Source organism: Paroedura picta, chromosome 10 (assembly GCF_049243985.1).
Source record: "Paroedura picta isolate Pp20150507F chromosome 10, Ppicta_v3.0, whole genome shotgun sequence".
NCBI lineage: Eukaryota > Metazoa > Chordata > Lepidosauria > Squamata > Gekkonidae > Paroedura > Paroedura picta.
In genome coordinates, this window is record NC_135378.1 from 88,227,832 (window position 1) to 88,239,734 (window position 11,903).

General features: G+C 51.4%; 1 protein-coding gene across 3 annotated transcripts; it reads left to right on the top strand.

Annotated features, from left to right (window-relative positions):
- Positions 1-550: 550 nt before the first annotated feature.
- Positions 551-8,892, top strand: LOC143819609 (uncharacterized). 3 transcript variants are annotated; one of them, XM_077301441.1, is made up of 7 exons: positions 555-885; positions 1,095-1,275; positions 1,437-1,543; positions 1,639-1,785; positions 1,908-1,988; positions 2,794-3,006; positions 3,622-4,058. In XM_077301441.1, exons 1-7 carry the CDS (start codon positions 676-678, stop codon positions 3,739-3,741), a joined length of 1,059 nt encoding a protein of 352 aa, XP_077157556.1. In that variant the 5' UTR covers positions 555-675; the 3' UTR covers positions 3,742-4,058. The 3 variants fall into 3 exon arrangements, with proteins under 3 accessions (XP_077157558.1, XP_077157557.1, XP_077157556.1); XM_077301443.1 differs by lacking the exons at positions 2,794-3,006; positions 3,622-4,058 and adding an exon at positions 7,404-8,892 and having other exon boundaries at positions 551-885; XM_077301442.1 differs by lacking the exon at positions 2,794-3,006 and having other exon boundaries at positions 553-885.
- The last annotated feature ends 3,011 nt before the right edge of the window (positions 8,893-11,903 follow it).

Sequence of the window (11,903 nt, forward strand, 5' to 3'; positions counted from 1 at the left end):
CTTGCATTGATTCTGTCTTCCCAGTTTAGTGTCCTCTGCACATTTAATAAGCACCCCCTTTATTCTTTCATCCAAATCATTTATGAATGTTAAACAACAAAGGGCCCAGGACAGATGCGCTCGGCATTCCTCTCCAAGATGACGAACCATTTCAAAGCACCCTCAGGCCAGCCGCTCGCCCCCCCCCCCCCGGGAGAAAGGCCGACTCGGGGCCGCCTTCCTGGACGCCAGGGCGGGCACGGCGGCGGGGAAGGAGGTGCCCCAGCGCCGACCTCCCCGCCATAGAGGGGCAAATTCACCGCCCGGCCTCCCTCCGTCCGCTGAAGCGACTGCGGAGGCCATTTTGCATCCCCGCCCGAGTGCGCTTGCGCAAGACAGCGCCTGGCGGGCATAAAGTGTCCCTGATTGGTCGGCTCCGCGCCCCGCCCGGCTGCGCCTCGCCTGCCTTTCCCCGGCTGGTTTCCGCTGCCGGGCGCTCTCGAACCGGAAGTCCAACGATGGGCGCCGGACGCTCTCAGCCAATGAGCGATGGGGCGGGGCGTGCGGGTTGCGCGGCTCTTCCGCCCGTTGCCTAGGCGACCGCTTGCCTTGGGCGCTCCGAGGGGTGGGCGTGGCGTGGCGTGGCGTGGCCCCCCCTCCCCCGCGTCCCCCGTCCTCCGTCTCCCTCGGGGCTCCATGGCCCAGCGGCGCCTGGCCGAGGCCTTGCGGCGGTCGGGGGAGCTCGTGCTCGCGGGGGGCGGGGAGAGCGGGCGCGGCGCCCCCCCCGCCAGCCTGGCCGCGCCCCACCGGGTGCCGCTGCGCACCGACAGCCACGGCATCTACAGCCTCTGCTTCGCCGCTGACGGGGCGCAGCTGGCCGCGGGCTTCGGGAACGGCGCCGTGCAGGTAAGGGAGGCCGGACCCCCCCACTCCCCCCGCCCCCGAACAGGCCTCTCGGGCCCTGCCTCCCTCCCTCCCGGCAGGGCGTGGGGCGTGGGGCGTGGGGCGTGGGGCGGGTGGGGGTGGGGCCGGCCCCTCGGGGAGAAGGCGGGGGCCAGGGGGCCTCCGGCGGGGCGAGCCCGACCCTTCCGGGCTCTCTGTTTCTCCTCCCTCAGCTCGTGGATGCAGCCACGGGCTCGGCGGGCCCCTCCTTGTTCCCAGGCCACCGCTCCCGCCAGGCCATCACCGCTGTGAACTTCCACCCGCGGAAGCCGGGGCTCCTGTTGGCTGCCGGAGCAGAAGGCACGATCTCCATCTACAGCCTGCCCGCTCCCTCTCCCGTGGCCTCCTTGACAGGTACGTGAGGTTGGCGGGCTTGCCGGGGACCCCAGGGTGGGTGGGTGGGTGGGTGAGCAAGTAGGCAGGCCTGCACCTTGGTCCAGGAGGACCCCAGGGGAGGGAGGGAGGGTCCCTGCCACTCAAGGGTTCCACAGGCTTCTCCTCTCCTCCTCCACCAGAGAAGACAAATGAGATCAATGCCCTGGACGTCTGCAGGGACGGAAGTGCTTTTGCCACTGCTGGCAAAGACCGACATATCCGGCTCTATGACAGCCACACCAACCAAGTGAGCTGGGAAGGTGGGGGGGGAAATATGTTGGCTGAGACAGGGGGAACCGAGGATTCTTCTTCAACATGTTGAAGCTTATTTTCATTATGAAGCTCTTCCACGTTATGGAGGCCCCAGACTTCATGGCTGGGGATGAGTTCACACCCCACAGTGGCCATTCCCGGCGGATCTTCGCCTTGCGTTTCCACCCCACGGAACTGCATCTCTTTCTGACTGGGGGCTGGGACAACTCTGTCAAAGTAAGTAGTCTTGCAGGGCTGAATGTCCCTTTCTGGTTGTGGATCCTGCCATGGTATGTTGGGGGGAATTCTGTCTGCCAGGCTCACAGTCCAGCTCTCCACACTTCTTGTCTGTACCATAGGTTTGGGACAAACGTGTGAACAAGGGTGCGCAAGGCATGCTCAGTGGGCCTCACATCTGTGGCCCAGGAATTGATGTTGAGGTGAGGAGGAAGGATCTGTCTGATTTTCAGTCTGCTTTGCAGATCTGGTTTCCCTCTTTCCATTTTACCCCCACCCTGTCAGTTGGACAGGAAGGAGAACTGTGGCTTTGCTTCCTTGTGAACTTCCCTGCGGCATCTGATTGGCTGCTGTAGGAAGAAGACATCTCAGTCCCCCGTAATGTCTACTGTCATTTTCTGCACAACAGGAAATAATCCCTGCTCAACATTTGGCATGATCTCGCTTCTCTCAGCCCTTCCCCGGTCCTGCCCAGGGCTTCTCAGGGTCAGCTCTGCTACAGACTAGATGGGGGGGGGGGGCGTGCTGGATTGAGGAATTTGGGCTTAAAATTCCCCACATAGCCCTGAGGCTGACTGGGTGGCCTAGCGCCTGTTGCTTTTACCCAGCCAGGTTTCCCTTGCAAGGTTGTAGGGAGGACAAAGGGCACTCTGACAGGTACTCAGAGAAACTTTGGGCTGATCCTGCGTTGAACTAGATGGCCTGTATGGCCCCTTCCAACTCTATGATTCTATGATTCTATTCTATGAAAGAATGGGGCAGAGAGGTAAACAAGAAATGCTGCTTATGGGAGTTCTTGAAGTGATCTTGAACTCACCAAATGCAGCAGCATTGTTTGGACCAGAAAGAGAGCAAGGAGAGCAAGGAAAGAGGAAGTAGCCTAAGCTGCAGACTAGGCGGTGGTTGGGGGGCACCAAGGCTTCCTTCTACGCCTGGGAAGTCTTGGGTGGGGAGATCATTCCCCCTCCCAGAAAGTGGCTGACATTCATCTGCCTACTCTCTGTCCAGGGAAATCAGGTCCTGACGGGTTCATGGGTGCCCCACAATGCACTCCAGCTGTGGGACTTGCGCACGACTCGGCTGTGGCAAAACCTGCCCTTTCCTGGGAACCGTACGCAGGGGGAGTTCCTCTACTCGGCCCGATTCTGTGCAGGGAATGTGGTGATAGCTGGTGGTAGTGGCACCTGTGGAGCTTGTCTTCTCCATGTTGGCACAGGTCAGGTACGGAGTGCAGGGCTGGGGGAGGAGAAGGTTGCTGGAGACCTTCCTTGGGAAAAGGGGACTGTGACTGCATGGGCAGGAGCTCCCCAGATCTTCCTGCTTATTGCTGACCTCTGCGTTGCCGAATCCCAAGGAGACTATACTCTTCAACTGAGCTGTGTCTTCTGCCTGAAAAGGTGGGTGGGCCTGGCTGGTGTCTAGTCCAGCCTTTTGCAATCCTTTGAGCAAGGAGGAGCCCCTGAAATAACGTCCAATGGCCATGCCCCAGGGAAATGACAGCATGACCCACATTCTTCACCTTCCTTTTGCTCCCCCTCCCAAACTTTTACTATGAGTACAGCAGTTCCGCCTCCCATCAGAAGGGCAGGATCTGAGAAGACAGCCCAGGCTGCTCATACCATGCCACAACTCACTCCCCCACCCCACCCCCTACTGCCCTTTGATATGTACACCAACAGCCTACCTGCCAAGTCCTCCCTAACTTGTGGCCAAGTCCATTAAAGCAGGAGGGCTTGTTGGAGAATCCTTGATCTAGCCTGGCAGGGCGCTCTCTCTCTCTCTCTCTCTCTCTCTCTCTCTCTCTCTCTCTCTCTCTCTCACTGCTGCTGATCACAGATGGTGGGAGAGATCTACTTGCCCAACAAGCCTGTCCATGTGGTGGCTTCGGCATCTGGAGGGCAGTTGGTGGCTGTGGCTGGTGCAGGAGGAAACCTTCACTTTGCAGAACTGAACTGAACCGTGGCCTCCAGTCAGAGGCTGGGGCAGTCCAGCAGAAGGCCTGGTGCGTATGAGCAGCCACACACGTTGCCACCAGTGCTGGTCAGTGGACTCTTCCTGGCTTCCCTGTTGTGCTTCCCCCCTTCAGGGCTGTTTTGATCACTTTGGTTTTGCCTGAAATGCCCCCACCCTTTCCTCTCTGCCCTGGGCAGCTTTTTCTTCCTGTTGCCTTGGGTTTCTCTGGTCCTGAGCCCTTTCAAGTCAAATTCAGGATGGGGGTGGAGCAGGGGCTTTGCTTTCTCAGTATTCATGTAATAAAAGCTTTTGTGCCCGAAGGTGAATGGCTGGTGGGATTTGTGGCACTTGTGGAGACCCTCAGCCAGGCTGGAGCACCCGAGAAATCCTGGCCATGTAATCTTCGGTAATCTTCTCTACCATACAATTGACACACACAACCCCAATTATGAGGGGAAGGGGGACTCACCCCCTGAGTCCCCTCAATTTTAGCCCCCTCCCACTTTTTCTTGTAGGCCACAGGATCTGAGTTTTCTTTAAGGAATCCAGCATCCATATGGAACATGAGGATTCCCTGGAATTATATCTTATCTCCAGACTACAGAGATCAGTTCCCTTGGAGAAAGTGGGTGGGTTAGAAGGTGGATTCTATGGCACTGGATCCCAGTGGGGTCTTTATCCTCCCCAGGCTCCACCCCCAAATCTCCAGATGTTTCACAATTCGGATATGGCAACCCCACATCCCCCACTGGTGGCTGGGGTGGGGAGAAGGTGGTGTAGTGTCTTCATATTATTCTGGAGCTATTTTGTGAGGAGGGTTTAGGAGATCACATGGACACGAAGATCTGAGAGATGCTTGGGGAAATAACCAGGTGTCCGGGGGCAGTTGAAAGACTGACTGATTCTGCCTTGAACTTCTGTGGTCTTCTAGATGGCAGGCTCCAGCTAAGGGACAAGGGCTAAGGGAGTGGAGTGCCAGTACGTAAGCTGAAGCAGCAGAACAGTCTTATTCAAGATATAAGTTTTCATCTGCACACACACACTTTGTCAGATGCAGTGAAACAGAATATCGTCAACCATTACACAGAGGTTGAGAGAGGGTGACGGGAGGGAGGGGCTAATCGCCAGGAAGCCTCCTGTACAGCTGTGGCTGGACCAGTGAGCTGAAGTGCCAAGTTGTTGCCCAAACTGGTTATGGATGAGGACAAAATGGCAGATTTTGGTGGCAAATTCAGATACGTTGATGTCAGGAATCAAACTCCTTAAGGACTTTGCCACCAAACTCTGCTGGTTTTGTCCTCACTCACTGCCACTTCAGAGTTGGCAACTCTTTATTCTTTCAGATCAATGATACAGCCATAGGCTCCACAGCATAGTGTCATAGAATCTTAGACTTGGAAGGGATCTCCAGGGGCATCTAGTCCAACACTCTACACAGTGCAGGATCTCACAACTACCTGCCCATCCAAAGTGACACCAATTACATGCCCATGTGATCCCTCTCCTAATAAAAATCTCTAGCATCCAGCCTAGCTTGGAGGATATTCAAGTATCATCCCACAGTGGCAATCAGCAATTCCCTGGGTATGCAAGGAAGGGCCACAAGAGACAAACACTGGCACATCCCTTCCTGCCCACCCACTCACCATCTTCCTAAGTTCATAAAAACAGCACTTCTATCAGATGGCTATATAACCTCTGCTTAAAAACTTCCAAAGAAGGAGAATCCACCACCTCTCGAGGAAGCCTGTTCCACTGAGGAACCACTCTAACTGTCAGGAACTCCTTCTGGATTTATTTATATTTTAATTTATACCCTGCCCCTCCCAACGTAGTTGGCCCGGGGACTACTTACATCAAGATAAAAGAATAAAATGCAACAATTGCAATAAAAACCCTTAGGATAATCTAAAACAATCTAAAATTTAAACAATCTAAAATTTCCATCAGCCAAAAATTATTTTGAATGAATTTCAACCCATTGATTCTAGTCTGACTCTCTTGGGCAACAAAAAACAACACTGCTCCATTGTCTGTATGACAGCCCTTCAAGTACTTGAAGATGGTGGTCATATCACCTCTTAGTCATCTTCTCTCCAGGCTAAACAGACCAAGCTCTCTCAACCTTTCCTCATACAACTTGGTCTCCAAACCCCTCACCATCTTCATAGCCCTCCTTTGGATGCGCTCCAGTTTCTCCACATCTTTCTTCAGCTGTGGTGCCCAAAACTGAACACAGTACTCCAAGTGAGCTCTTACCAAAGGGGAGTAAAGTGGTAACATCGCCTTGCATGACCTGGACACTATACTTCTTTTAATACAGACCAAAATCCTGTTTACTGTTTTAGCCATCGAGTCACACTGCTGACTCATGTTTAGTGTATGGTCCATTAAGACCCCCAGATCGTTTCAATACATACTACTGCCAAGACAAGTCTCACCTATCCTATAGTGATGCACTTGATTTTTCCTACCTAAAAGAAGAACTTTACATTTATCACTACTGAAATTCATTTTAGCCCAGTTTTCTAGCCTGTCAAGATCTTCCTGTATCCTGATTCTGTCTTTTGCTGTGTTTGCTACCCCTCCCATCTACAAATTTGATAAGCACCCCTCTGTTCCTTCATCCCAATCATTTATGAATATGTTGAACAACACAAGGCCCAGGATAGATCCCTGAGGCACTCCACTCATCACTCTTCCCACAAGTTGACGAACCATTTACAAGCACCCTTTGGGTGTGATCTGTCAACCAGTTCTCGATCCATCTAACAGTAATAGGATCCATACAGCATATTATCAACTTATCGATAAGAATATCTTCAGGAACCTCATCAAAAGCCTTACATGCGAAGTCACTCAGTTCTGACATCCAGAAATTGAACGTTGGTCTTTTCTTTTCTTTTTTATTGGGAGGGGGGGTATGTGTGGAGGCCCTGGACTCAACTCAGTTATCACATCTGTTGTTCATAGAATCATAGAGTGGAAGGGACCTCCAGGATCATCTAGTCTAATCCCCTGCAGAATGTAGGAAGCAGTCACAAGAGCCACGTATCTACACAATCCCTTCTGCCCACCCACTTACAATCTGCCTGAGTTAACAGAATTAGCATTTCTGTCAGATGGCTGTCTAGCCTGTGCTGAAAAACTTCCAAAGAAGAAGAACCTACCACCTCCTGAGGAAGCCTGTTCCACTGAGGGACTGCTCTGTCAGAATATTATTTTATCATCTTTATGTCAATTTACTGCAATTTACACGTCTTACCAACCTTGCTATTCCAATATTTTCTGTATTTGTTTCTCGATTACTTATTACAGCTTTGCTCTAATTAGCCCCTCTTGGCACCTAACCCCACCCACCTACTATATGTAACATTTAAGGAAATATGTTCCAACTAGAGGCAAAGCACATTGTATGTCTAAATACAATGGACGCTAGCCTTTCCCCGCAGGGAGCCCCTGGCAGGTTGTTTCTCTCTACAATGAGTTGTATTCCATAACCACAAACTCTGATGTTTTTCTGAGGCCTGCAGCATGTGCAGAGTCTCTCAACTGTACCAGCACAGAAACATAATAGACTTGTCAGCATTGTAAATCGAAAAGGATGGACGTACCTCCTGGGACCAGAGAGTTCGCAAAGGCACGGTCTCTTTGTTTTTTCCCAGGGGCCGCGAGAAGGTGGAGGCCCCCCCCCAACGGCAGTGATCTTGAGGTTTCTGGCAGCGGCGGGAGCGGCCTAGCCTTGGAAATCTTGAGGCCCAGCGCCAGCGCCGCCACTTGCGGCTCTTCCCCCGCCGGCAATGGCAGGTCCATCGGTGCTGGTGGCTCCTCCGGCGGGCGCGGCTCCGGCTCCAAGTGTGGGCCCACCGCTGCCAAGCGCAGGTCCATCGGCGCTGGCGGCTCCACGTGCGATCGCAGATGCGGCTCCTAGCATGGGCACTCCGCTGCCATTCGTTGGTCCGTCGCCGCTGGCGGCTCGGCTGCCGCTGGTGGCTCCGGTGGCACTGGCAGGTCAGTGTGGCGGCGGCCTCCCAACGCGCCAGGCTGGCAACCAGGGAGCACCAGGCAGCCGCGCTGTGCGCGGCTGGCATGTACTGGTGTGGCGGCGGGCGGCCATTGGAGAGGCCAATTGGCAGGTGCTTCATGCCTGCCGATTGGCCCCGACGATGGTCTGTCCGGAGGAAGGGGCCAATTGGCACCCTTCCTCATCCCAGACAGAGCCCGCCCTAACTCCTCCCCCAAAGCCCTTATGGCTTTATTTAGTCCGCGGCGCCGCGGGCGGTGTTAAGATATATAATTCAAGGCCTGTGCCTCTGCACATACCTAGTCTTTGAATTCCTGCTGGTAACCAGAGTTGAACTTGACTCAAACTTTGTTCTTTAATTCTTGTATGCTTATTTACTGCCATTCACAGATGATCATAACTGCCTTAATCCAGTCTCCGCTCTTACTACCCTGTAGGAGTGCTGGCACAGATCTCGCATAGTGGCACGGTTGAGCAAACCAAGGTGCAAATGAGCTAGATCTGTGCAGGACTCTTATACTAAGCCAAGGCCTTCATCTCAGGCCAGAAATTCCACTCCAATATGGAAATCTCTCTTCTTGAGGTGATTGAGCTTGCAACTCATTATGTACATTGATCAGATAAGGTGAAATGCGTGGCTACATCTTCCTTCTCTGCTTAAGGCTTATGTGTACCTTAAAGATGGTCAATAAAAGGATATGCCTCTCAAGGCATTAGAGCTCTGCTCACAGACCACAACCACGCATGCGTGTTCACTACCCACTTTCTTATGCATCTGTCAGAAGCGCCTTTTCTGCCATAGAACATATAGTCGATATGGAATGCAGTTGTAGATTTGTCTTGGGGGCCCTTTCCTGCTTTATTGGCTCGCCATTTTGATGTCCCTTCCTGATTGTGTTCACCCCATCCATCTTCTAAATTCTCCTAGAACTGGTGTCCTTGATAAGGACCTGTTGATTTCACACATCTCCATTTGTTTTGTCGTTGATGTTCTCCTGCCTAAACTTGGATTCTGGAGGGGTGAATGTTGGCTCAGCTATATAAACCATGGTACTGGTTTGACTAGCCAGTCCTGGCAACATATTGATTAAGGTTTGTTTGCATTATTTTCAGTAAATCATTTGCATTAAGTCAAAGATTCGTTATTAGCGCAAGAATTTTCTCTAGCAAGTCCTTCCTGGCAATTTAACCCCCCTTACCCTCTCTCTACTTATATGTAAAGATTGAGGATAATCTGTTTCAGTATCTGACAAAATTTGAGTCCAATGACACCTTTAAAACCAACAAAGATTTGTTCAGGGTGTGAGCTTTTGTGTGCATGCACACTTCCACAGACAATTCCTCCTCTCTATCTAAGGAGTATGCCTGCACACAAAAGCCTTGAATAAATCTTTGTTGGTCTTAAAGGTGACTGATTGGACTCAAGTGTTGTTGTAGTACTTCAGGCCAACATAGCTATCAGCTGAATGTATCTGACAAAGTGAACTTGTACAAAAGCTTATCATCATCATACTACATAAAAACCTTACTGTCCTTCCCCCAAAGTGTTGAGCCTCTGGTTGACCCTCACTGGGTCAATCTATGTGGGCAGTCTGATGGCCTAAGTGCCCATCAGAGGCATTTCCCTGCCCCCCTGCTGCCCCATGCCGCTTCCTGACCCTTGGTGTGAGGAAGAGCAGCCGGGAGGTGGTCTCGGGAGCTGGGGATGGCTGCCCCGTGCTCCTTTGTTGCCTAGGCCTCCGGGAGGGCAGGGAAGGGCGTCTGTCCGTGCTCTATGGCAGCGATGCACCCAAGCTGCCTAGCTGCAGGGAGAGCTGACTGGCCCAGCTCTCCACCTGGCCCTCCCTACTCTGCAGGTGAGCGATACTGAAAATCTCTATCGAATTAGAACACACATTTTTAGTTAACAAAAAAAGTGTTGCAATCACGTTCTTGGGAGTGAGTTCTATTGAATAACTTGGGCTTACTACTGAGAAGGTCTACTTAAGTGTTCTCGAAGTGTAATATTTGGACAGAGGCAGTCTCATAAAGTCACATTATTTAGGGCTGCCAGAATATTTGGACATCAAGTTAAACTTCATTTATTTTATTTCAGAAGTTTCTATGCCCCCTTTTAAACAGCTCAGGATCCCTAGAGCATCAAACAAAATGTTGTGGTAAGGGGGCACCAAACCAACCCCCAAAGTCTTCACCCATTGATAGGAGACTAGGAATGGAGCTCTTCTTTCAGGCCTTCAGTTGAGGTCAGGTGGAACAGGGAAAATCTTGTCCCTCCCTGTACTGCTGCTTTCCCATCACCATGGACATACCTGATGGCCCACACCTGGACTGGGCCTTTTAGGATCGTTTGCCTAATGTGCAATGCCCAAATGGAATGACCGCTAGACTGGAAAACCTTTTATGACTTTTATTCTACTGCAGAAGAACAAAATGACACAGGTGGGATGGCCCCAAAAGAGTCTGCGTGTAGAGCAATAGAGTTACATGAAATTATATAACTTCTCATTGGAGGCGGGAAAAGGTGATGCCCTCACGGGTCAAGCCAATAACCTAAGGTCTCCACCCTTTGCACATCCCCCTGGGACCACCCTTAAGCCATCTTGCTAAGTCACCGCAAAGGTCCCAAAAAGGCAATATCCGTCCCTCCCAGCCCTCCACCCAACTCCAATGGTTTAGTATCAACAATTCTAGTTACTTCCCCTGGCCTTGGAAATAGGCCAGGCCCGTACATCAACACTGGCAATGTTGGCAGCATGTCAAGAGATAGTCAAGTAAATCCTTCTGACAAGGCCTTCTGATTAAGACATGGTTCCAGAAGCTAAGTTACAGGGACAAAATATTACAGAACTTTGCATTGTCACATACATTGTTTCAACATTGAATGGGCACTTTAGGAATCTTAGCATTTCATAGCATAGCAAAAGTGAAAAGTTCAACCCCTTCTCCATCATACCGGCTGATGGGGATGGGAGAGCTGGGTGTAGGGCTGGGTGTAACTGGGGGGTGTTAATGAGGATGAGTAGGTGGAGGAGCTTTTTATGTTACTGTATTGTTTTTAATGATTATACACCGCTGTGGGCCAGCAGAGCTGGGTACAATGTAGTTAATAATTCTAATAAAGATAGATGGAGGTCAGCCAGTCTTGGGGTGGTGGGGGGGAGAGGGTCTAGCACCCAGCCAAGAGGGCCCTTCCTGGGGTTACCTTAGAAGACAGGAGCACCATAAGCAGGACCTCTGGAAATGGCTGGAGTGGACAGGTAGGTTCATCTGTGAGGAGGCAAACTCCGGCATGCTGGCTCCAAGTGTATTTTAAAAGGTCAGTGCCGCATCCTGAGTTGGGCCCGGAAGCAAATTGCAGGCGGTGTAGATGGAATGAGACTGGAGCAAAATGGTCTCTAGGACCCCTTCCAGTCAGCATCCTCTACCCCGCCCCCTCCGTTAGCTTCTGTGTCGTCTTCAGAGGCAGCCCCACGTACAGTACTTTTCTGTTCCCTTCTAACAGGCAAAACAACAAACTTTTAAATACTGTCTTGTCAAAAACAACATATAGCATTTATTGTTGGACATATCTACAGTATGCATAAGAGTCATTTATGCTGTAGACAGTTGATGCAGCAAGAAACTGAATCCAGTTTAAAAGTCCTAAGAAGTAAATCAAATAGAAAAACTGCTGCATTACTGAGTCAGGCAGGGGAGGCCCAGGGCAAAACTCTGCCCTCTGAGCCCCTTTCCCATCGGACTCCGCTGCATCTGCTAGCAGGCTGAGTTGTCTGGCAACATTGCAGTGGTCTTGCATACTTTCATACCACCAATTTTGAGGGAGTAAAACCTGCTTCCCAGGAATATTTCAGCTATACTCTTTTCAAAGGGCTCCCTGGGAGAAAAAAATGTGGGCATTTCATCTAAAATTTCCCCAAGCCTTCAGATATTTAAGAGGAATTTTCATTATCGAATGCTGCAGACTGTATTACTTAAGTATTCACAGTACACATTTTTACTGCCCTAACCATATTCCAGAGGAGGCTGCAGGAGCTATGAGGATGCCACAGCATTTTGTCCCCCTGTGTAGAACACCAAAGAACAGTGTGTCTCATGAGAGCAGCCGTGCCTGTTTCTCAAGCATGGAGCACGGGAGAAGTCG

Coding starts and splice junctions, on each gene's coding strand:
- LOC143819609 (XM_077301441.1), top strand. CDS start 676: ATGGCCCAGCGGCGCCTGGCCGAGGCCTTGCGGCGGTCGGGGGAGCTC. Junction 1,544..1,638: donor ATGACAGCCACACCAACCAA/GTGAGCTGGGAA, acceptor TTCATTATGAAG/CTCTTCCACGTTATGGAGGC. Junction 3,007..3,621: donor TCCATGTTGGCACAGGTCAG/GTACGGAGTGCA, acceptor TGCTGATCACAG/ATGGTGGGAGAGATCTACTT.